The 24,975-nt window shown below is 47.8% G+C and overlaps 1 protein-coding gene across 2 annotated transcripts in view; it reads left to right on the top strand.

Moving 5' to 3' along the window:
• Positions 1-24,975, top strand: part of COL15A1 (collagen type XV alpha 1 chain) — a 128,631-nt gene that overhangs the window by 40,056 nt on the left and 63,600 nt on the right. For both annotated transcript variants that reach the window (XM_023202857.1, XM_031934079.1), the window contains 7 exons: positions 2,586-3,133; positions 4,313-4,387; positions 6,172-6,252; positions 12,127-12,274; positions 16,009-16,121; positions 18,591-18,725; positions 20,027-20,179. In XM_023202857.1, coding sequence (XP_023058625.1) covers positions 2,586-3,133; positions 4,313-4,387; positions 6,172-6,252; positions 12,127-12,274; positions 16,009-16,121; positions 18,591-18,725; positions 20,027-20,179 — 1,253 coding nt within the window. The remainder of the gene's footprint in view (positions 1-2,585; positions 3,134-4,312; positions 4,388-6,171; positions 6,253-12,126; positions 12,275-16,008; positions 16,122-18,590; positions 18,726-20,026; positions 20,180-24,975) is intronic.

The raw sequence follows: 24,975 nt of genomic DNA, 5'->3' as shown, positions 1-24,975 counted from the left end.
AACGTACATAGCATAAAATTTGGCATTTTAACCATTTAACAACCAAGTGCCTCGTATTGTTCTTTACACTGTATTTTTTTGTGTAACCTAGATATTTCATAATAATTGAGGTTAGTACTGGCTGTGAGCAGCCTTCTCTGTGAGTGTCGTGGAGTCGGGGTCAGGGCGCGGCAGTCAGGGCATCTCTCTCTCCCAGCCACCGAGTATACGTACCCATTCATGGGAAGTTTGAGTTCCTGGACCACCTGGAGTCTTGACTCCATCCTTCTTGCTGCTGAAGGGTCATTGATACAGTAGGCAGACTAGGTGGAGCCCCACCCACAACCCTGGTAGAGACTCCCCCATCTCAGTGAGGCTGCAGCAGTGAATCAGCCAGAAATCACACCAGCCGTGGCTCGAAAATGTCCTGCCACTTACTAGCTGGGTAACCTCGGGCCAGTCATCTCATCTTCCCAAGGGATAAGAGCAGTTAATTTCCAGGGCTGCTGTGAGGACTAAGTAAAACTATGCATGAAAACCACGTTGTTATTATTCTTTATAAGGGAGCTCAAGGGCACAGAGGCAGGCTCCCATGTCAGACTTGCTTTCCTGGTCAGTGCTGCAGGAGTGATTATCCCTGTCCATCTTGAGGTTGTTCAGTGGATATAATAAAAATAAAGAATAGTGAATGTTTGTTGCATTGCTACCATTATTAACCAGGGGTTTCCCTGGACGGTCTCATTTAGTCATTCTTTTGGAGCCCATTCTCGTGCCTGTATGATAGAGGAAGACACTCAGACTTAGAGTGGTTCAGTGACTCACTGGAGGTCACAGAGCTACGTAGTTGTGTCCAATAAGATGGTGACAAGTTGGGTAAACTGGAAATCAGGCTGATTCCTCAGGTAGGGCTTTCCTTAGAGGGCCCCTCTAGTGTTTGGGGTTTTTTCTGGAGACCAACCCGCCAAGTCCCCAGAAACCACTCAGGTTCTCAATGGCCTCTGGCCTTTGGCCATAGCCCGGACAGCCATCAGGTGAGTCTGCCCTGCCCTCTGGCCTCCAGAAGAGGACACCTCTTGATTCTGATTCTCACTCATTCCAGGCCTCCTCATCTGGTTGAATCCTCAGGATCTGGTTTCACTTCCAAGGCCAAAAGGTGTTACTTGTCCATTGTCGTGGCTACAGTCATCTTGTCCCCCTCTCCCTGGGACCTGCCTTCCTGTCTCAGTGCTGGTACCTTGGATATCAACTCCAGGAGTGGGTGCATGTTGCTGCAAGCCAGGCTGCAGCCTTCTCCTGGGGAAAATAGTTGGATGGGCCAACATTCTTGAGCCTGGAGTCTTTTCCAGGACACCATAATGGAGCCCCATCATTTCTCCCTGCAAGGTGTGGTGGCATAGCCTCTGGGGTCAGATGCTCTGGGTTTGAAACCTGCATGCAACTTACCTTGAGCAAATTTGTTAATTTCTCTAAGCCTCAGTTTTCTCAGAAGTAAGATGGGGATAAGAGTTCCTAACCTCGTAGGCTTGTTGTGAGGATTACATGAGCTAATGTATGTAGAGAGCTTAGAGCAGGGCCTGGTACAGAAAGAGCGTAGGGAATGTGGATGATGATGATGGTGATAATGATGGTGGTGATGATGATGATGATGATGATGATGATGATGATGATGATGATGGCGGTGATGTCAAAGGCAATGACAATGATGCAAATTTCAATTGCTCTGAGGCCTGGGAACACTTCACTCTGTCCCTGATTTTCCCCTCACACTGGAGGGACTTAAACAATAGACCTCAAAACAAAACAAACCTATCCAGTTTTCTTTTTCTTTTTCTTTTTCTTTTTTTTTTGAGATGGACTCTCCCTCTGTTACTGAGGCTAGAGTGCAGTGGTGCAATCTTGGCTCACTAGAACCGCCACCTCCAGGGTTCAAGCGAATCTCATGCCTCAGTCTCCAAAGTAGCTGAGATTACAGGCATGTGCCAGCACACCTGGCTAATTTTCGTATTTTTAGTAGAGTCAAGGCTTTACCATGTTGGCCATGCTGGCCTCGAACTTCTGACCTCAAGTGATCCACCCGCCTAGGCCTCCCAAAATACTGGGATTACAGGTGTGAGCCACCATGCCTGGACCCTATTCAGTTTTATAGTGGGGAAAAAAAATCTCCAAGTTGATGGGGGAACATTATATATTCTAGGGATTACTCATAAGCGTTTTCTAAACTGCAGGTCATAAACTTTTAGTGGGTTACAAAATCAGTTTAGTAGTTCATTACCAGCATGTTTTTAATAAAATGAAACAGAAAAAGAATAATTAAATGGAAAGAAAAATATTTGAGTGCCTGGTGAGTATTAAAAGCCAATCATGTTCTATGAAACTTTTGTTTCAGTGTTACAGGTATCTGTCTACACGTGTGTATGTTGGGTTGCAATGTAAATGCATTTCTTATTGAGTCGTTGTCAAAAACGTTTGAAAAACAACCATTTAGGAACTACAGTTTCAGTGGGGTTCCTGAGTGATCCCATTTCACTTGTGACTGCATTTCTTCCTCATTTTCAAGCAAAGTGGAATATACCTGTAAGGCATGGTCTCTCTCTCCCTCCATGCAGAGTCTGCTTTCCAAGGTCACCTGGACCTCACGCAGCTCATCGGTGTCCCGCTGCCCTCGTCTGTATCCTTTGTCACAGGCTATGGTGGCTTCCCGGCCTACAGCTTTGGCCCTGGTGCCAATGTCGGCCGCCCAGCCAGGACTCTCATCCCATCCACCTTCTTCAGGGACTTCGCCATCAGTGTCATGGTGAAGCCCAGCAGCACCCACGGTGGTGTGCTCTTCGCCATCACTGATGCCTTCCAGAAGGTCATCTACCTGGGCCTGCGGCTCTCAGGTGTGGAGGACGGCCACCAGCGGGTCATCCTCTACTACACGGAGCCGGGCTCCCATGTGTCCCAAGAGGCTGCTGCCTTCTCGGTGCCCGTGATGACCCACAGATGGAACCGCTTCGCCGTGATTGTCCAGGGTGAGGAAGTGGCCCTCCTCGTGGACTGTGAGGAGCACAGCCGCATCCCCTTCCAGCGGTCCCCCCAGGCTTTAACTTTCGAGTCCAGCGCTGGAATCTTCGTGGGCAATGCAGGAGCTACAGGACTTGAGAGATTCACTGTGAGTCAAAGTCCCGCTTCAGGTAGACCAGGGAGGTGGATGGTCAGAGACTCACCATGCAATAAATGGAGCAACTATTATTGTTAGTATTTTATTCTTATGTCCTCAAAGAGGCATGCATGTTATGACAGGAAATAACACTAGGCCTGGGACCCCAAAACCTAGATTTTCATCCTCAGTTTTCAACTTATCTTGTGGATTTGAGACAGTTATCTGGATTCTCTCATCCTCTCTGTTTCCTTATCTGTAAGTGGAGATAAGAAAGCCTACCCCACAGGCTTGTAGGTCAAATAAGATAACCTGTGTGAAAATACTTTGTACGTTTTAAGATTTTATATATAAGAGCAAGGTTTGTTATAGCCCTAAATGGTTTGATCTTTGGATATCGGTGGCAATTGCACCGATAATTTCAGTAATTTCTGAAAAGGTGGGATACACTAGAATACCAGAGTGAGAGGTAGCTTTTCCCTCCTTCTAGACGATGTGCACTTAAAAAAAATTAAACTGACTTTACTATCAAAATGGGCTTTTATGAATAAGGCATTCTAAAGATCACTAAGTTATTGTAGGTACTCATTTAGTCAGCACATGTATTTACTAATATCTTATTGGTGAACAGGACAGCACCATGGGGTGGAGTCTGGGTTTATCTGGAGTAGAGTGAAAGACATTGGAGAATGTTAAGAAGTTAAAATCCGATGGGTAATTTTTAAATGCTCACTTTGGGAGCCTCGTGGAGAGGAAGCTGTCAGGTGTGGGGAGAGGGGATGAGAGTGGAGGCAGGGAGGCTGCAGTAGCAGCCCTTCTTGGGATGGGGCCTTCAAACCCAGAAGCGTTGAGCTGCAGGGGAAAGAGCTTTCTGAGAGAGGGAGACGTGTGTTTCAGGGCCTGCCACTGACAAGCTGGGGACCTGGAGACAGGAGGCTGCTGTAATGTCCATACTTGAACACTATGCTCCCCAAGGACCTCTCTGGCCCAGGGGTCAGTACGACACTGGCCCAAGGAGAATCCCCCCATAACTGAGAGTGGGCCAAGAGGTGGCCTGGCTTTGTGGTTGAGGCCACAGGCCATACATCCTCACTCCCGTGCTTTTACCATTACAAAAACAGTCATGTCTTCCACTGGCAGTCATGCTGTGAACATGCAAACCATGGCTTCTGATCCCTCTCTGTTCCCCAGGGCTCCCTCCAGCAGCTCACCGTGCACCCTGACCCCAGGACTCCCGAGAAGCTGTGCGACCCCGAAGAGTCCTCGGTGAGCTCCCCTACTATCCCACAGTGGGCCCTGCAACCCCAGCAGCTGGGGCCTGGGGAGGGCTGGATGCCCAGACAGTGGCGTGGAGTTTCTGAAACCTCTCATTTTGGCAAGTGCTGCCTCAAGTCCTATTTTGGGCTTTTGGCGTGATTTCACTTTTTAAAGAGCGTCAGCCATCTCTGGTGCGGGGAGCTGTGTTTCTTATAAGGTGTCAGGATCTTCCATGGCTGTGGCCGTCAATGGCCTGCTTTCCTGCCTTCTTGCCAAGAAATGGTGTCAGGATTCTAAAATCAAAGTTAAAACTGAGATATTCTGGGAATAAATTCCCATAAAAAATGATCCTCAACTTAGCTTTTATGCTTGGCAAATGATTTCGTTCCTAAGCTGGTGGGCAGGAAGAAAAAAGATGACTCCTCCTTCCTTCCCTCCTTCCCTTCCTCTAAGGATTGACTGAGCACCTACTGGGTGGCAGCCCTGGGTAGGTGTGGAGATAAAGGGATAACTGGGAACTGTTTAATAAGCTGCTCATATGCACTTCCATACCAAAATACAGTGGCAGAGCGGAGTGTGATGAGAACATGGGGAGATCCTCAAACCCAAACTCAACGTGTCAGGTGGGAGCAGGAAGAGGAAAGAGGCGGAACTTGAAACGAGTTAGGGAGCAGGTGATGCCTGAACAATGACAAGGGTGAGGCCTCCCAGGGAGAAGGGGTCCCAGGATGCAGTCAGAGGTGAGCAGAAGGTAGCACATTCCTACAATTCCTGTTGCGCTTTGGGTGGCGTCAACCCCGCAACAGAACATAAATTGATCTCGTTAACTTTGTGAAAAACAAAATGCTGTGGATTCTGTTGGAAAGCCCCTGAGAAGTGGCATTTGGGCCTGTGAGAATGCCTGTGTTCCATGAGCCAGTGGTCCCAGCCTGACAGTCATGTGACGCTGATTAGTGTAGTCTCGTGTTCGTCTCTGCATTGCCATTAATACTGAAAAGGTAGAAACAACCCAAGGGTCCAAGAACAAAGGACTGGTCACAAAATCACAGCACTCGGGCTCCTTGTCTGCCTTTAGGAGGCTAATTAGAAAGATTAGGTAACGCCAGGAAGTCATGATTTGGCTGTAATGGTTCCCAGCGCAAGATTCCAATGACAGCCTCACAAAGGTTGGGAGAATGGTGGGGACCTGGATAGAATGAAAGACAATATGTTAGAGTGTAAAATGATTGTGTATTTTGTTAGAGCAATAAAATGTGGAAAGAAATATAATGAACAACCAGGCTGGGTGCAGTAGCTCACGCCTATAATCCCAGCACTTTGGGAGGCCGAGGTGGGTGGATCACTTGTGGTCAGGAGTTTGAGACCAGCCTGGCCAACATGGTGAAACCCTGTCTTTACTAAAAATACAAAAATTAGCCAGGTGTGGTGGTGCATGCCTGTAATCCCAGCTACTCGGGAGGCTGAGGCAGGAGAATCGTTTGAACCCAGGAGGCAGAGTTTGCAGTGAGCCGAGATCGCACCGCTGCACTCCAGCCTGGGTGACAGAGTAAGAGGGACCCTGTCTCAAAAAAATTAAAAAATAAAATAAATAAATAAAACAAATAACCAACCATGCACACTGCACACACGCTGTCACCTTAACCCCACTCTGTCTCTGATAGACACACACACATACACACACGGTTCCTCTGTAGGAGAGTCGGTTTGTCAGTTTCTGTGACTTTCCCAGTTGTCCAACTCTTATGGGCCCTGCCCACTCTGCCCAGTATGTGGCACAGTTTGTCTCCACACAGGCATCTGGAGAGACCAGTGGGCTGCAGGAGGCAGATGGAGTAGCTGAGATCTTAGAAGCCGTCACCTACACTCAAGCCCCGGTGAGTACTGGGATGCTGTGCCATGTGATCTTGGTCAGCTTTTAACAGGCTAAGAATTACTAGAGCGACCCCAGAGCCCTGGGTCTGACCTCTTTGTTTTCAGACCTGTGAGCTTAATCGTTGACTCATCTGGGAAGGTCAGGAAAGTACCAACCAATGGGCCCTTTGCAAAATCCCCTGGTGAACTGGAACACCAGCTCCCTCAGTGCCACCCTGTGTTCGTGACCATCAGAGGGCCGTCAAGGGCAAACGCTGTGATCTATTGCTTTGGAACCTTGGGTAAAAAGCCTGTGGCCTTGGGTAACTTACTCAACCATTCTGAACCTCAACTCCTCTTCCAAAAATGGTGATTCTAATAGCCCTATCTCATAGGGTTGTTTCCAGGGTTAGATGATGAAGTGCAGGGACAAGCCTCAGCCCAGCATCTGGCACGAGAGAAACGGCCCTGAACGATGGCTCTTGTTACATTTGCTCAGGACTCCAGCTGTGAAAGCACAGTCAGGACCCTAGTCTTGTGAGTCACAGAGTCCTCCAGGGAGCTCATTTCTGACGCATGGGAAAGGCAATCCTAACTTCCAGTGGCCTGGACCTCTTCCCTCCTGGGGATGCACCCTGTGGCTGAGACGTGGAAGTGGTTTCGAAAGCACTGAGTCAGACTGTGGGGACTATGGGGACACCCAGGAGCCCGTTTTTAATGAAAACAGCAAGCAGCAGCGGAGTCACTAAATACAGCAGAGCTTCAGCCGTCTCCTTGCCTGGTTGGGCTACTTTGTAAACTCATCTCTAATAGAAGAAATCAGGGAAATGGAAATAAGGCAGTGGCTGGAGATTACAGACCTTGGGCAGCAGGGCTGTGGATGCAGCAGAGCTGTGGATGCAGCAGAATAGAACTAGAGTCTGTTAGCACTGGAAGGACCTAAAAGTCCTTCTGTACATCTCTTTCTGTACAGAGGTGTACAGAAAACTGCCCTTTGTATACAAACTCAGCGAACCAAGGCCCAGAGAGGGGAAGCCACTGACTCAAGGGTGTGTGGGCAGGACCGGGTTAACAGCATGAGTCTCCTGATGCCCATCCATGGGGTCATGGCCTGGGTGGTATTGCAAAAGTCCATCCCCAGGATGGCAGCCAACTCTTGGCCAGCTGGGATGAAGGAAGTCAAGGGTCCAAGTTGCCTGTCTACCTAGTGATTGGGGAGGGCAACTGCTTTGGGTGGTGTGGCTATCCTGTGTGCCCATCAGCCCTTGGCCATCCCACTGGCATGTCCCAACCTGGGGCAGCAGGGCACAGAGTGGCCTTCACATCTGATGCTGCCCTGTGCACCAGTTCACAATTCACAGTGAGGCCAACTCGGGCAGAGGTGCCAACAGCCCAAGGTGGCCCTGAGAGAGGGACAGGAAAGGAGAGTGGGGTTTGAGCCTGAGGTGATCACCTCAGGATAGGGAAAGGAGTAAGGCAGAAAAGCTTGGGATGGGGCACCGGAGCTGGGCAACTTTGGACAGAGGTAGAGAAGTGGGAGGGGAAGGAAGAGAACTGGCATTTCTTGATACCACTGTGTACTTGGTGCTATTGTATACGTGATTTCACTTTTGTTTCTTGCCACCCTGCAAGGTAGGTGGCATCAGCCCCATTGTGCAGATTCAGAAATGAATGCCCAGGAGGTGGGGTGGCTCTGCCAGGGTCACAGGGTAGTGAAGTCAGGACTCAAGCCAGGCCCCACTGACTCCCCAGCCTTGGACCCTCCCCAGGACCATGGCACTGCAGGCACTGGGGCAGATGTGGGGCACGTGTCAGCCAAGGGGGGCTACGAAATCAATCCCCAGACTCTCTGGAAAAGTGAAAAAGAAAAAGTTGTTGGTGATTTGATGGACTTGGTGGCCTCTGGGGAACCTCAAACACTTTCTTTCCAGGCTTCCCCCGCCCCACTTTTCTCAGTGGTTTTATGGGAACTGGTGCAAATCAGAGTTCCACCAAGCGTGAATCCCAGCTCTGCCACTTACTGACTCTTGACCTTGAGCAAGTGACTTAAGCTCTCCAAGGCTCAGTTTCCTCCTTGGTTACAATACAGCGGACCTGCCTCACAGGGTTAGTGTGAGAATTAGACAAATTGCCCTGTGCAAAATGCTTGGACAGTGTCTGTTGTTGCTACTGTTGACCAATGGGTTTGTTGTGAGGATTAAGGGAGGTGATGTGATGTGTCAGAGAGCAGCTCAGGGCTGGACTCAGCACCGGGCATAGTACAGATGCCTTGTTCCCCTTGGGGCCTCCTGGTTGGCTGGTGACTGGGGCTGACAGGCATGCCAAACCCCTGTGGCTGCCTTCAGTTATTAAGGGGATTCCCCTGGGCTGTGCCTCGAGGCCTGGCGGTCCTGACCTTAACTTGTCTGTTCCCGATCATCAGAATGCCTTCCCTGTGCGCCCGTCTGTCTGCGCCACAGTTCACGCACTTGCATGTGCTTCCATTTCCTTTAGTCTCATTTGCAGGGAGGTGCTTGGGGTCTCTTCTACATAGGAGGGCACTGAGGTCATGGAGATGATTGCTGGAGGCTACCCAGCCTGAAGGTGGCAGAGCCAGGTCTCCAGCCCAGGGTCCAGAGTGCACTCAGTCATGCCACCCCTGAGCTGGGGACTTCCCCCTTTTAACATCTCCTGGAAGGGCTTTATGGCTTTTTTTCAGCAGCCACCCTCTAGGACGGGGAATTTCCCTCTTCAGCTCAGACAGTCCCCCTCCCTCCGCCTTGTCTGTCTGGCTTCTTTCTTGGAATGAATCTCACTTCCCCATCCTCAGCCTTTCCAGCCTGCCACCCTTTGAGACATGAGCCATCGCCAGTGAACTGAATTGCAGACTTTCTGAGTGGACAGGGACTAGAAAGTCTGCCCCTCCTTGCTCTCTTTCCCATTTAGGGTCGGGGTCCTTGCTATCCAATTCTTTGCATTTTCAGAAAGTTCTATGCTGTTGGAATTAACATCCCTATGGTTCTCAGCCCTGGCTGTGCATCAGGGTCATTTGTGTGTAAGTGTGTGTCGGGGGTGGAGGTGGCATGGGGGTTTGGGGAGGCACTGTGGGTGGGGTTTGGTCTTTAAAAGCAGATTCTTGCCTGGGCTGCAGACCTGGATGTTCAACTTCAGTAGATCTGGAGTGAAAGATCCTAGAATCTGTATTGACAAAAAGCTCTGCAGGTGATTCTGGTCCTCAGCCAGGGCCTCTTTCCCAACCACACCCAGATGCTCACAGTTCTCTGGACAGACCAAGCACGTTCTCCCCTCCATGGCGCCTTAGTTCCTGCAGTTCTGTTTGCCTGGAGGGCCCCTCCCAGCTCCCCTTTCTGCCTGGCAAGTTCCTACTTAGCCTTCAGGCTCCAGTCCACATCCTCTCCTTGGAGGCCATTGTTTAGCTAAGCCCCCTCCTCCCTCTTGGCTCTCACTCCCGCCATCCCATGCATCACGCCATCCCATGCATCACACCTAATCGTGGTTTGTTGCGTCTGGTCTAGGTCTGGGGCTTCTCCATTGCCTGACAACTTGAGGACAGACACTCTGTCTTAGTTATTCATTTCTGTGTCCCCAGGGCTCAGCCAAGGACCTGGCACACAGTAGGGCCTCTGGAAATATGTGCAGAATGAGTAAATCTGATTGTGTGTACGTGAGCCTGGGCTCAGCAAATTGCAATACTTTAATAACAATTCTTCGCACTTGAGATTCCTATTTTGTCACAGGCCACACTGGATCCCCATCCATGTTGACCTCTGAAAACCAAAGCCACCTACTTGAGGCAGGTCCTGTGACCCTCACTCCTGAGGGTCAGCTCACCAGAACCATGCCCTGTCCTTGCAGGGGGCTTGGGATGCCTTGTTGGGAGTTTGACAAAAGAAGTTTTTGGCTGATGGGATGGATCCCAACTTCAGCCACCCTGAGTTACAGAGCTCAACCCCCATCCCGTTGTCTTCCTGTGTTTCCCGAACCCTCACCTGCCCTGCCTGCCTCATCCCAAAGCCCAAATGCCTTATAGAGCACCTTTGCTACCAGCCACCAGCAGCCTCACTCCAGACTAGAGATGAGCATTCAGGGGCTTGAGCATTGGTTCCTGAACCAGTGATGGAGTGGCTTTTGCCTTGATCCCTGACAGGGAGAGGAGAGGAACCTCCTGGGCAGGGGTCTTTATCTACCCTGCTAGATGAACATCCATCTGGGTGAGATGGGGACATCCCACCTGGTCTTGTTCACAACCTTCCCTGGGGAGGCACCTGCTCTGTGCTCCTACTGGTGCCCTGGTTCCTGCCTTGTGGACCTCTTTAGTGCCACCTCCCAGTCACCTCAGCTGCCCTAGTCCATGATCACACTGCCACCAGCGAGGACCCTCTAAAACACACAGCTGCCCCCACTACTTTCTCGCCCGATGCTCCCCAGTGGCTGCCTGTGACCCTTGGGTTCAAGCCCATTCTTCTCCCCATAGAACCAGACCCTCCCTCTCCCTGCCTCCCTGGGCTCTGTTCCACTGCTTCCCTCCTCAAGCCCTGGGCTCTTGCCAAGCTCAAGTTGCCAGGCCCTGACTTCCATCAACCCTCCACCCCTGTGTTCTGAAACCCTGCTCATTCTCCAAGGCCCAACTCCTTAAAGCCTTTCCTCCCACCTCCAACCTGAAGATTTTACAGTACAATAGAATTCATGGTGACTGTCTCTGGGTGTTAGGACTCAAGGTGATTTCTCTTTTTGCTCATCTGCACTTACAGTGTTTTCAATAATGAATATGGAATATTTCTGTACTAAACATAAAGGTGTGCTTAGCCCTTCCATGCATTTTCTATTTCCTGCCTTCAAGTAGTTCTTTATTGTCCTCATTTTTACAGAGGAGGAAGCTGAGGCTCAGTGAGGCTCCATGACTTGCCCAACATAACTGAGCTTATAAGTGGAGAGCTGGGATTTGATCCAGGTCTGACTATTAAATTCTAAATTATGGAGCTTCTAAGAATCCTCCTTGTTCCATGGACCAGAAATTTATTGATTTACTAGATTCTGAATTAAGGAAACAACCTTCTGTTATTAGTCAGGATAGGTAAGTGATGCTGCAGTAACAAATTAACCTTAAAATCTTAGTACCTTACAAAACAAAGATTGGTTTCTTGTTCATACCACGAGTTCAACACTGATCCACAGGATTCTTCCATGCATCCCCAGCCCCTTGAGCTTAGAAGGCGATATGGCTATCTGAATGCTGACGAGCCCTGGGTCCCGTGAGCTGCTGCTTGGATCCAGGGATGATGTCGTGACTTTCAGAGCCCATGCCAGGATTTCTGCCTAGATCACTGAAGCGCTCTGTGTTTCCGTTGGGTTTTTGTTTGTTTGTTTTTCTCTAGTTGGTAACGTTGGTTAAGACACTGACTGGCTTTGGGAAATCCTATGTAGATGCCGAAGTTTCCTTGGAAGGAACCATACCCATCTTTCATTTTCATAGGTGTTTATGATTAGTGCACATCTGGCATCGAATTTATATGCAGTTTATTGAGTGCAGCCTGGTTCATTCATTTGTTCACTAATTCATTTATCATTCCCTCATCTAACAGATCTTTAATGGGCACCTCCTCTGGCTGATCTGGGATTTGGGAATCATGGAAATATGATCCCTGTGCTCAGAGAGCTTTGGCTGAGATGAATAGTCTGACTGTTAACTGAACAGAATCTAATGACCTCTAGTAGGCACCTCTTTCAGGCCCTGGGAGGTATAGCCATTGCCCAGGTAGACACCAAGCGGGGCCAAGTTTCCCCTTGGTTTATTCAGCATCTTGTGGATATATTATTTTCTCCAATGATATTCACTGTCACTTCTTCTGCTTTACTGCCAAGTACATCATTTTGCGTCTCATTTTTCCTCCCTTCAGCCCAAAGAAGCAAAAGTTGAACCCATAAATACACCTCCAACTCCATCCTCCCCCTTTGAGGACATGGAACTTTCCGGTGAACCTGTACCTGAGGGGACCCCAGAAACCACCAACATGAGCATCATCCAGCACAGCAGCCCCGAACAAGGCAAGTCCAGATGCACATGCCTACATAAGTGGCCTTTTATTGGGTGATTACTATGTGTCTAGCCGGGGCCACATATGTAACATACAGAATCTCATTTAACCTTCCCCTCAACTCTTTAAGAAAGGGTGAGAACCACCCTCATTTTAAAGACAAGATGAGGAAATTGAGCCACAGAGAAGTTAAGTAACCCAGCCAGGAGCAAACGGCTTGTGAATGGCAGAGCTGGCATTTGATCTCAGATAGCAGAGCTTCTAACCCCTAGACCTGGAGCTTCTGACTCCCAGACTCTACCCCTTCGGGGGTTTAACAGAAAAGTTTGTAACAATCCTTGCTGTTTGTTGAATACCTAGGGTGTGCCAAGTGTTTGGATATTTTGTCTCCAACACTGACAGCATACCACCTACTCAATAGCACTAGCCACTATTTTATAGGTGGAAAAACCAACACTTGGAAAAGCTAAGTCCAGAGTCCCCACCCTTTCTGACTTTTGTCACAAACTCCCCAACTCTCAGAGGATCAGCTAAACTCCTGTGTGGCACAAGTGAGAAACTGATGGCCAGAGAGGGGCCGGTTACCCAGCAAGGCAGCAGCAGTCCCTAGGAGAAGAGCTGGTCCCTTGGCTGCCCATCCAGGGCTCTGGCCCCTGTCTCTTGTCCCCCTACCCATGCAGAGGAGCACTGGCAAAAGCCCAGGCATCAAACACTATCCCCAAGCACTAGCTTGGCATATGCCCAAGCCCTGAGATCGCTTGTGGTTACTGTCATTTCTCAGAGGGGCCATCACTTCAGACTGAAGATGTAAGTACAAGATCATTCCTGGCAGCACTGTTCTCAGGAACAAAAACAACCCAAACTGCCCACAGTAGGGATTGGTCGAGCAAATTCTATTTCATTCATACATACAGCCCTGACATTGGTGATATAGATCCGATTTAATGACCCAGGGACATGCTCGTGGTATAGTCCACCAAAAAAGCAAATTCCAAAACTATGTGTCTATGACCCTAATTTTGAATATGTTATTTATATCTATTTACATATAGCTATGTAGAATGATGTGTGTATGTATTAGACACATCACATATTAGACGTAATATTCATCAAAATGTTATAAGCAGTTATCTCTGAGTGGTAGGATTATGGATGGTTTTTACTTTCTTTATTGTACTTCTGTATTTTATTAACACAAGCCTTCTACAATAATATGTATCACTATTCTTTTTGGTTCTGTCATCAGTTAATGAGTGTTATTTTAACAACTAAATTTGGGGAGTCTGTGGGTCAGAGAAGGTATAGAGAACTGGAGAGAAAAATTGTAGGATAATTTAATAACGTCATGACAGAGCCAAGGAGGCTGGGTGTTGCTGTGGAAATACTGCCCGCTGGGGAGAGTCAGACAGCTTGGAAGGAGGCCCTGCCTAGCTCCCTATTTGCTGTCGGCCTGGGGCAAGTTGCTGATCAGTTTCCAAGCTTCAGATTCCTTAGCCGTCCTCTGGGAGCGTGAACAATCCCCGCTACCGGGTGGATGAGAGGGCTGAATCTGGCCGCGGTTGTGGAAGTGGTTTCTGAATTGCGAATGCTTTTCTCAGGGGTGGAATTAGGATCTCTGAGCAAGGGGGTAAGGCGAAGGGGCTGGAGCGAGGACTTTCCTAGACTGAGGAAATGAGGTCCACGTGGGGACTGGGCTCTGATCCCAATGCAGCTCGCCTGTTCCCGGTACCAGCCACACTCCTTATCTAGCAGACAAAAGGTCAGTCGAAAGCAACGGAGCTAGCCAAATTGTCCTTTTCTTCTTGATGTGTAGACAGCCCGGATGGTGGGAGAAAGCCCTGGCTAAGCAAAGCCCCTAGTATTTGCATTCGGAGCTTCCCTGACGCCATCTTGGCCCGTGGAAGGGGCCACCCCACCTCCTTCGTCCCAGGGGTCAGGCCTTGGAGACCAGGCAATCAACTGCTTGCACGGCACCCCCTGGTGGTCAGAGCAGGGAGGACGAGCGTGCTCGACCCGTTCTGGCCACTTTTCCATCACAGGATGGGACAGGAGTGGGTAGGGGGGCAGAGTCCTTTGGAGGATTTCGCACCTCCCCCAGAGTTATTGTGACCATGGGACCTGCGTGAGCACAGCGTGTGTGGGAAGGGCCTGGCCCGGGGACAGGCTGACCTGGCTTCAGGGCCCTTCCCAGCCTCAGTCTCATTCCCGGGGTTAATAATACTGAGGTGTTAATGTGTGGATCCGGCAGGACACACCTGTTACAGGGTGATAGTGGGATTTCCACCCAGGATCTGCCCACCTGCAGGAAGGTGGTGGGAGGGGTCCCGGTGGGCAGGACAGGTGAGCCAGCAGGAGGGTTGCTGGAGGGAGTGCATGGGACAATGTTGGCATTGGCCCAGCCATAATAGGCATGCAGTCATGGTAGTACAACTTTTTTTTTTTTTTTTTTTTTTTTTGAGACAGGGTCTCGCTCTGTCACCCAGACTGGAGTGCAGTGGCACAATCATGGCTCACTGCAGCCTTAACCTCCCAGACATGAGCTCCCTTCTCAGGCTCCTGAGCAGCTGGGTCTACAGCCACATGCCACAATGCCTGGCTAATTTTTTTTTTTTATTTTAGTAGAGATGGGGTCTCGCTATGTTGCCAAGGCTGGTCTTGAACTCCTGAGCTCAAATGATCCTCCTACCTCGGCCTCCCAAAATAATGGGATTACAGGCATGAGCCACCATGCTTGGCCAGTGAATAACTTTTCTTTGTTTCAAAACTCCGTTTGCTTCTTTTTTTTTTTTTTTTTTTTTGAGATGGAATCTCACTCTGTTACCCAGGCTGGAGTGCAATGGTGCAATCTCAGCTCTACAACCTCTGCCCACTGCAACCTCTGCCTCCTGGGTTCAAGTGATTCTCCTGCCTCGGCCTCCCAAGTAGCTGGGATTACAGGCATGTGCTATCACACCTGGCTATTTTTTGTATTTTTAGTAGAGACGGGATTTCTCCGTGTTGGTCAGGCTGGTCTCGAACTCCTGACCTCAAGTGATCTGCCCACCTCGGCCTCCGATTCCAGGCTGCTTTTTAAATTGCAAAGGAAATATATGCATGTGGGAACAATTAAATTAATGCTTGGTTGTATAAACCAGAAAAATAATAGTTTCCTCTTCTTAAATTCCTATCTTCTGGAAAATATCAGTACTAAACACTGTGGTTTAGCCAAGTATATAAATATATAAGCACATACATATGTATATGTATGTATTATATGTGTCATATAGTAATCATTACATAACATGAGTATTATATATATAATAATGATAAGACATCTATACTCATACTTTTTTTTCCATTTTACACACATAAAACCATATCCACAATGAACATTTGTCAATTGCTTACTATATGCCATGGGCTGTCCTCAATGCTTTATTTGCATTAGCTTACTTAGTTCTTGTGACACATAGTACTCAAAGCAACCCTATGAGGTAGGAATTATTGCAATTCCCCATTTCTAGATAAGGAACTTGAGGCAGAGGTTGAGTGACTTGCCTGAAGGTGGTGCCAGAGCCTGGAATGAAAACCACACATGCCTTGCCATGTATGTTGTTCTGCAACTTGGTTTTTTTTTTTCCCCGCCACTTGACTCTGTGTCATGGTATCTGAACATCTTTCCAAGTTAGTTGGTGAAGAGATACCTCATTCTTGTCCAAAACTGCAAAATGTAGTTATTGATAGCAGAATGCCTGCTTCCTGTAGGGTCTGGTGAAATCCTGAATGACACACTGGAGGGGATTCATTCTGTGGATGGTGACCCCATTACTGACAGTGGCTCAGGCGCTGGGGCCTTCCTTGACATAGCTGAAGAAAAGGTGAGTAGATGGTAAATTTCATTTGATTAGTGAGTAATAGACTTGTTTGCTTATTTCAAACTTGATGATGATTTTATTGGGCACCAGAGAGAACCACAGGATTTTGGTTGAACAGCATCAAGATTGCTTCTGTCCTCATGGTACAGAGGAGGTCGGAGTCCCAGGGCCACAGAGGCTCTCCAGGGATGCACAGAACTGGTGGGGGATATGCGGTGCAAGCTTGTCCTCACACTTGCCTGTGATGAGTGTCCCAGGCCTCACCAGCGCACACCCGCCCTCCTGCTCAGTTGTGAAGACACATAGCTTTATCAACCTTCTGAGTCCCCTTCAAGACAGAATCAGATTAACTGCAGGCACATTCATGCTATTGTTTGGTAATTGGCTTTTACACCTGCGAAGCCAGTTTTGAAATGCTGGGCTCCCTAGGGTGCAAAATTAAAGCATAAATCGTTTTCTCACAATGGCTCCTGCTGAAAACCCACAATGCCAGCTCATTCCTTCCCTTCTCCTGGGATGAAAACTTCTGACAGTTCTCACAGCTCTCTCAGTCACTATCTGGTAACAGTCAATTTTCACAGATATTTAAAAGTCAAGCCCAGCATAATATCAAAAATTCAACAAAATTACAAGCAGTTTCCCCTCTTCTATACTCAGGCCTGCTATAGACTAGGAACCTGCCAGGAAAGGGAAGCGTGGTTAGGGGTTTCCTCTCTATTTTCTTTCTTCTTTCTCCTCCTTATTCTCATGACCTCCCCATCCTCTAGAGCTATTTTTAACATCTGCAGGGGCTGGCCCACCTGGAGAAATGGGCACAGTTGAATTGGGCTGGTCAAATTGTGATCTGGGCTTTTGGTGTGGAAGATGCCTGATTGTTGGAACTCTCTCTTATGGGGGCTTTTGTGGTTCCTGGGAGGTCTTCCTGCAGGGGATCTAGGATCAAAGTTCCATAGTTGGCCTTGTAACTTCTGCCCGGGCTTCCACCCCATACAGGGTGCCCGGATCTTCTGCATGTCCCTTTGACTACAGCCCATTTCAGCCAGCAACCTTTGAAGAGATTTTATCTTGTCTATCTCCAGCAAAGCAACTGCAGGACAAATACCCCTCCCTTCTCCATCCCCCTCCCCTCCTCTCCCCTTTCCCTCTTACCTCCTCTTTCCCTCCTCTCCGCTTTTATTTTCTCCCCTCCTCTCCCCTTTCCTCCCCTCCCCTTCCCTTCCCACTTCCCTCCTCTTCTCCTTTCTCCCTCACCTCCCCCTCCTCTCCTCTCCCCTTCCCCTCTTTTCCTTTGTCCCTCTCTCCCAACTCTGAATCTAAACGGCTTCCTCTGTTTTGTCACCCTGGAGAAAATCACACAGCAGTCCCTGAGCCTCCCACATTCCAGGAAATACATACCCAGCTCACCAAATGGTTTGGAGTGAGGAGAGGGGAGAAGAGCCGCAGTACACTGGAAATTCTTTCCAAAGGAATTCTTGCTCTCCAGGCACTCATCCCCAAAATGAGTCCTGTGCGGTTTCTGACACAGCCTGGAGGTAGGAGATGGGCAGGAGCTGGTAGAACAGGTGCCATTTCCTTGTCTTAGCATGGGGAGATTACCTGATGCCTGTGAACTTGCACTTGCCCTTTGGGGCTTTAGCTGACGCTGAGTCAGAAAGAGTCTCATTTTAACATCCTGGGACCTCAACTTTCCTCTAACTGATTTTTTGGGACAGTAATTCTGCAAGGATTTATTATGTTTTATGAAAAAGGGGCTCTGTGGTCAAATGACTTTGGGAAAAGCTGTATTCTACATCCCTCTTTTTATAGATTCTGAGAAATCCTGCAGCAAGGAAATCTTTTTAACTTTGGTTAGCCTAGTGTTTTTTGTAACCAAAAGAACTATATTTTTGCGATAGATAAGTAAACAAACATTGGGAAATGAAGATAGGACATATTTGCTGTCACCAGCTCCAAAGCTGCTCTCTCTTTCCATTTCCCCCATTGCTATGAAACCTTCAGAGAACCTGCCTGTGCATTCCCAAAGAAAACTGAGTCACAGGGAGAGAGAAGAAGCAGGAATGTCTCTGTCTCCCAGCCTAGAGAAGGCTGAGGAGGACAGAGGTGCTGCCTACACATTTCTGAAGCACTGTCACGGGCAAAGGCATTGTCTAATGCCTCCTGGATGGGTATATGGGGAGGTCACAGGGAGGCAATGGGTCTCAGTAGAAGTATCTAGAGCTAGACCAGGCTGACTCGGGAGCAGTGATTCCCGTGTTAGTGGAGGTGCAAACATAGAATCGAACCCCAGACATAGGTGCCTGGGCGGTCTTTCCCATCCCTGGATTTATGAAACTATAGATGTGAAAGTCCTTGAGGGAAAGAAGCTACAGAAATGCAGGTGGCTGGAGGAGGCTAGGCAGTCTGTTCTCTCCAGCCACAGACATGTTGGTGGGAGCCCAGGGACATGGTCTCCTCTGATGCCTTTGTTTGCAGAATTTAGCAGCAACAGCAGTGGGGCTGGCCGAGGCGCCCATCAGCACTGCTGGAGAAGCAGAGGCCGGCAGTGTGCCCACCGGGGGACCGACCCTCTCTGTGTCCACCCAGAACCCAGAGGAAGGGGTCACTCCAGTAAGTAGCTCAGAGTGCAAGCTCCCCTTCACCTGTGTCTGGGGTTGGGGGTTGTATTGGGTGGGAGCAGTCACTGGCTTTCCCTATCTGTCTGCGAAACATAGTGACAATCTCATGGGGCAGTTCTGTTGGAGTAAGCACTAAATAGCATTGACCCATTCAGTGGCGGTGTGCAGAGCGCTACACTGTGCTGGGCACTAGGCCTGGTTTCAGGGATGGATAGTAAATAGGATAGACCTGATTCCTGAAGACAGCGTGGTAAGAGGGGCTGTGGTCAGTGGTAGGTGAAGCATAGGATGCTCTGGGAGCACTGAAAAAGGGGCCTAGAGCCCAGACTGGGAGGCACAGAAGTGCCCTCGGGGAAGGATGCTGAAAGCGAGCCTGAGAGGGTAAGTAGAAGTCGCCTAGCAGAGGGGGTGAAACAGATATTTCAGCAAGGTGGGCAGGCAGGAGCAAAGAACTGGAGCCTGAAGAAGGGCAGCATACCTGCAGGGTGAAGCGTGAGCCAGGGTCAGGGAGAAGTGTCTGGAGAGGCTCTAAGGACACAGAGAAGATTAGCAGTAATAGGGGGTCACTGAAGGGTAAGAAACAAGGAATGGATGTAGCCAGATTAGAATTCCAGAAAGATAAGCCTGACTACTGAGAGGAGAAAGGGTAGGGAAGCAAACTTGGAGAAAGAAGCCGGGCTTGGGGGCTGTGTTGGAGTTGGGGTGAGTGGTGGTGCCAGCCTGCTCTGGGGTGTGGCCAACAATGTCAGATCCTCCCAGAAGTCCCAGTGAGCAAGGGACTGAGAAACATCCATTGAATTTGTCCATTCACAGCGAGTGGCCTTGGGAAGAGCAGCTTCAGGGCTGTCGGAGCGGTGGAAGCCAGATGGCACTGGGCTAGGGAGAGGGTGGGACAGGGAGTGGTCCACGAAGGTAGACTGCTGCTTCAACAAGAAAGCTGTGGAGTCCGGGGACCTAGAGTTTTGTTTCAACACAGTGACTTAAGCAGCAGTAGCTGCACCCTCTGATTAGGGGACAGAGCTTGGAAGGGCTACTGGTGAGCACATGCCCCTCGGGGCTGGCAGGGAGAGCTGATGGCACACTCAGAGGTGGGATGCTGGGGTGGTCTCGCAGCTTGGGTGGTGTGAGGAACCCAGGCTTCTGTATTTCTGTCTGTTGTCTCACTGTGGGTTTCCAGGTGAGGTGAGGTCTTGGTGTACAGGTGCTTTGAGGGGCCCCGGCCATCTGTTCCTCACCACAGTGTGGAACAGCATCATGGGTCACTGATGTGGTTCCTGCTGACTTTCTATTCAGGGTCCAGATAATGAAGAGAGTTTAGCAGCAACAGCAGCAGGGGAGGCCGAGGCACTCGCCAGCACACCTTGGGAAGCAGAGGCCAGTGGTGTGCCCCCGGGGGAGCCGGACCTCTCCATGTCCCCCCAGAGCCTCGGGGAAGAGGCCACTGTGGTAAGGACTGTATAGTGCCCAGAGGTCGAGGTCATGGTGGGAGCAGCTCCTGGCCTTCTTAGAGTGTGGGGCTCCTACTCAGCAAACCCATGGGAGCCTGAGGCAGGGGGATCTCTGACCAACTACTCACTTGGGGGTGGAGTTTGCCAAGGCCTGGGTGAGTATGGTGAAGCCCCTGGAGGTCAGTGGGCAGCCGGGCTCTGGGGATGGGTGAGTTGGAGAGGTGGGGTGTGTCCCAGGGCTGCGTGCAGGACCCCGCTGCCTCCACCCACAGGGAGCGGGAGCCAGAATGGAGGAGTGGCGGGCTCCTGGAGGGCGGTGGGGGTCAGGCTGCAGGCGGCAGGCCCCAGCAGGGATCAGAGGTCACGACCAGGCCTTCCCAGCCCTCTTCTTGTGCAGCGCACACTGTCCAGCTCCTGAAGGCAGAGCACATCATCCCAAGGCACTCAGCCAGTCTGTCCCTGTGCTGTCTCTACTATGGGTGCCCTCAAGTTCTTCCAGCTCAGCTGACTCAAACGTGAACTCCTCCTTTCCATTCCTCCTATGTTCACACCTCACATGAATGGGACCATCATCCTCCAGTCGCCTAATCCAGAATTGTCTTCTCTCTTCCTCAAGTTCTATATCCCATCAAGTGTCAAGTCTTGTTAACTTTTCTGCCCAAACACATCGTGAATCGCCAGCTCTGTCCTTCTCCAGTGCTGGCCCCTGCACTGAGCTGCTGTGTCCCCAGCCCAGGCAATTGCTAAGGGCCCTGTCTAGCGGTTATATGGATTCTTTCAGTGAACAAAGTGGTCTTCTCCTTCTCCTTCTTCCTCTTCCAGTTGTCCTTTACTTTCTCCTCCTCCTCTTCTCCACCTCCCCTCCCTTTCCGTGTCCTCCTCTTTCTTTAATGTCTAGGCACTTATGACACATTGGGACAGCCATGGATCCGATCCCAGTTCTACCAAGTCTTAGCTTAATAGAAACTAGAATTTGACCAGCAGAGTTGTCTGAAAATAGAAGAGTTGTCTGTAGAGGTGGTGAGATCCTAGTTACTGGAGGTGTATAAGCTGTAAACCAAAGAGTATTTGAAACAAGTCTCAGTCAGTTTGATACGTTTATTTTCCCAGGGTTAAGGATGCACCCGTGACACAACCTCAGGAGGTCGTGATGACATGTGCCTAAGGTGGTTGGGGCATAGCTTGGTTTTATGCATCTTAGGGAGACATGAGACCTCAATCAATATATGTAAGTTGTACATTGGTTTTGTCCAGAAAGGCGGGACAACTCAAAGTGGGGAGGGGGCTTCCATGTCATAGGTAGATAAGAGACAAACGGTTGCATTATTTTGAGTTTCTGATTAGCCTTTCTAAAGGAAGCAATCAGATATGCATTTATCCCACAGAGCAGAGGGATGACCTTGAGTTCTGTCTGTCCTTTGTCTATAAGGAATTTCTTTAAGGACAAATTGTGAGGGAGGTATGTACCTTTCTTATCTTAGTATGTATCTTTTAAAGGAACAGAATGGGAGGCAGGTTTGCCCTAAGCAATTTCCATTTTCATTTTTTCCCTCTGGCTTAGTGATTTTGGGGTCCTGAGATTTATTTTCCTTTCACATTCCCCCCTTTTCTTTTTAAAATCTTTGAGATAAAACATTTTAAAGAAAATGAGTCTCTAGTCTCAGGTTTTGTTGATTTCTCATGGCTAGGATGGTTTATTCCTAGACAGGTAGGTCCCATGTTATTAGGAAAGTTCATTTTTAGCAGGTTGTGAAGTCTCATGCCCTACAACAGAAAATAGGGGGAGGAAGGGAGAAAAACAACAAATAAAAAAGGAAGAACAATCCTGGAAAATTAATATAGATCATATTACTCTGAAGTCCATACATCAGTAGGCAGGTATGAAAGTGGCTTATTATGTAAATAGGTTGCTGTTATTTTCCTCTGAAGTTTAAGTTGTCTAGCTTCAGTTTGCAGGGCTTTAAGAAAGCATGGCTTAATTTTAGTGATTTCAAAAATGGGGGAAAAAAGGAAAGGAAGAAGAAAAAAAATTGAAAACATTATTTTGGAGACTTGTAGCCAGGACAAATGTTAGAATTCAGTCTAAACTGTAGAGAATAATAAAAATTGAAAAACATTAGGCAAGGCCAAAATCTAACAACAGATGTTCTATAGTTTATTTTAAAACATAATTTTCTCTTTCCAGTCCCATTTTCACTGAAGAAAAAATCATAGGACAATTTCATTTGCAAATTAAGTTTTAGTCTTATTATACTTGGCCTGAGTATTTGCATAAAGTCAGCAAGAATAGTTATTTGCCATATAGGCTCCCCCCCCCCCCCTTTTTTTTTTTAAATTGACTTTGCTGGAACTTTATTCCGTAAAGAATCTCAGATTTGACTTTAATGCCTTAAGGACAGCCCATGCCTGCAAATACCTGTATTAATTGGGTGAAGTCCTCACCTTGAGGTCTCAAGAAAACCTGGGGCTCCTGGACCTGTCAGAAAGTGACATTCTTTACTTACCACAGGTCAGAGATTGTGTAGACAAGGTATGAGGCCAGCTTTCCTAAGGGACTTTTATTGGCTCTATAAATCAACTTTGGTTCCTTAAAGGATTCTGTATCTGATAGCATGCCATTCCAGTCAAAACCATGGTAAAATAACCAGTGTCTCCAGTTGTGCTCTGTTACAAAAGAAAACAGATTGTTTTCACACTTACACAAATAACTATATTATTGTAAGTTAAGGATACTCACAACTAATTAACAAATTTTTGGAGAGATCAGGTAGAAATATGCTCCAAATTTTGTTTATATGAGTATATTTTACTCTTGTTTTTTTTCCTGAGGCTGAGTTTCTCTCTCATCTCCCAGGCTGGAGTGCAGTGGCATGATCTTGGCTCATTGCAACCTCCACCTCCCAGGTTCAAGCGATTCTCGTGGCTCAGCCTACAAAGTAGTTGGGATTATAGGCATGTGCCACCATACCTGGCTAATTTTTGTATTTTTAGGGGAGAGATGGGGTCTCTGACCATGTTGGTCAGGCTGATCTTAAACTCCTGACCTCAGATGATCCACCTGCTTCAGCCTCCCAAAGTGCTGGGATTACAGGCGTGAGCCACTGAGCCTGGCTACTCAATTGTTAAAAGCTGTAAATAGCTCGAAAGAAAAGTTTTCTTGTCTCTGATAAACAACAACAACAACAACAAAAAGGATCAGCAATGTTTTAAGCAAAAAGTTATAAAAGGATTTTCAGTCTTCTAAAAGTCCACAGTTAGCTCCTGTTCTGCATGTTATTCATGAGCATTTCAGCTATCCATCGGAGTCTTGGAACTTTTGTCTATTCTAGCATCACAATCTTCAAAACTTGCATTCAAGGGCACCTGTCAAGAGTCCTACGCTGATTATAAAACCACTTTTTGAAAGTGATAAAAGCAAAACAACTGTGGATGACAAAAGTGTTAAAACAGTCATAGTTAAAGACACAATTGACAAGGAAACTTGGTTACTTCTGTGGCATACAGCAATTTTACATAATAATTACTACTGATAACATATGCTAAAACAAATCAGAATCACAGGAATTTCATACAGTTCTGAGCACATACTAATAACACATTTATGTAAATATAATCTGAAGAAGGTTAAACATTGTTTCATAGTTGAAAATACTTCCTGTATGATTTTATTATATCAAATAAGCCAAATATGTCTCTTTTGGACTTCAGGGGACTAATAGCTCAGAAGAAAAGTTTTCTTGGTTCTGAAAATCAAAAAATTAATGGGACTTAAGTTAGCAGTTGACTTTGGAAAGTTTGTCAAATTTAAAAAGTATAAAATGCTTGATATCACAAAATAGGATCAGAGGTCGTTGTAAAATAAGTCATTCATTTAGCCAAAGTGATACCTCAAAGATTTAAAAAAAAAAAAAAGGCAAAAATATTTATTCTTTGAGAGAGGAGATTGATTTCTCAAACAGCCCTAATAAAAACAACAGGAGGCCAATTAAAGTTGTTTTTCAAAATTTTTTAAACAATCTATAAAATTTTAATCATCTTGACCATAAGATATAATTTCCATAAGCCTTCTTATAACCTTTATAACCTTTATTAAGGAGTGGGTTAATGCTTCAAGAAAACCTTGTCAATCTGACACAGGGGCCCATATGCTGGTCTTGGATCAGCATGCCTTTGACGTTAATGGTTAATTTACAGAGAAACTAAACTTACTTTATCTCTCAAAATCTGCCCTTATGATCTCATGTGCCCACCTCTTCTGCAATAGTCTTTGGACCTTGAGGAGTTGAATAGCTTTAATTTTTGGCCCTATGTCTCACAAACACAGTTTATTTTGGTTGACATCTTCTACCAGATCTGTAGGTGAGTCTTTAACTGCTGTCAGTGTTGAAGATTTAGCAGGACTTGGTGTCCTTCTTAAATCCAGGAATCAAAGCCGTGTAACTTAATGGCACAAGTACTTTAAAAGCACATACAGCAATGTAGAGCACCTGATACTGTCGCTGTTCCGGGCGCCACTATGTAACCTGCCATGATCCCTGGTGGAGTGAACAAACAGGGCCAAATGTGGAAATAAAAGACAAGAGACAAAAGAGTATATTTGGAAGAAGGGGTCGGGGAACCTTGCCTCTAGTGGACAAGGGCTCTGAGCTTTACACAGCCCTCCATATTTATTAGGTAAAAGAGACAGTGAGAAGCAGGGTGGAAGAAGGGATCAACTGCTCAGTCCAGAGTAGGCTTGCAAGACTGCATTCCTCAAACAACAGACTCTAGATGTCACAGTAGATAACCTCGGCA

Source organism: Piliocolobus tephrosceles, chromosome 14, assembly GCF_002776525.5.
Source record: "Piliocolobus tephrosceles isolate RC106 chromosome 14, ASM277652v3, whole genome shotgun sequence".
Taxonomy (NCBI): domain Eukaryota; kingdom Metazoa; phylum Chordata; class Mammalia; order Primates; family Cercopithecidae; genus Piliocolobus; species Piliocolobus tephrosceles.
The sequence above is the reverse complement of the archived record's forward strand: the minus strand, read 5'-3'. Positions and strand labels throughout refer to the sequence as shown.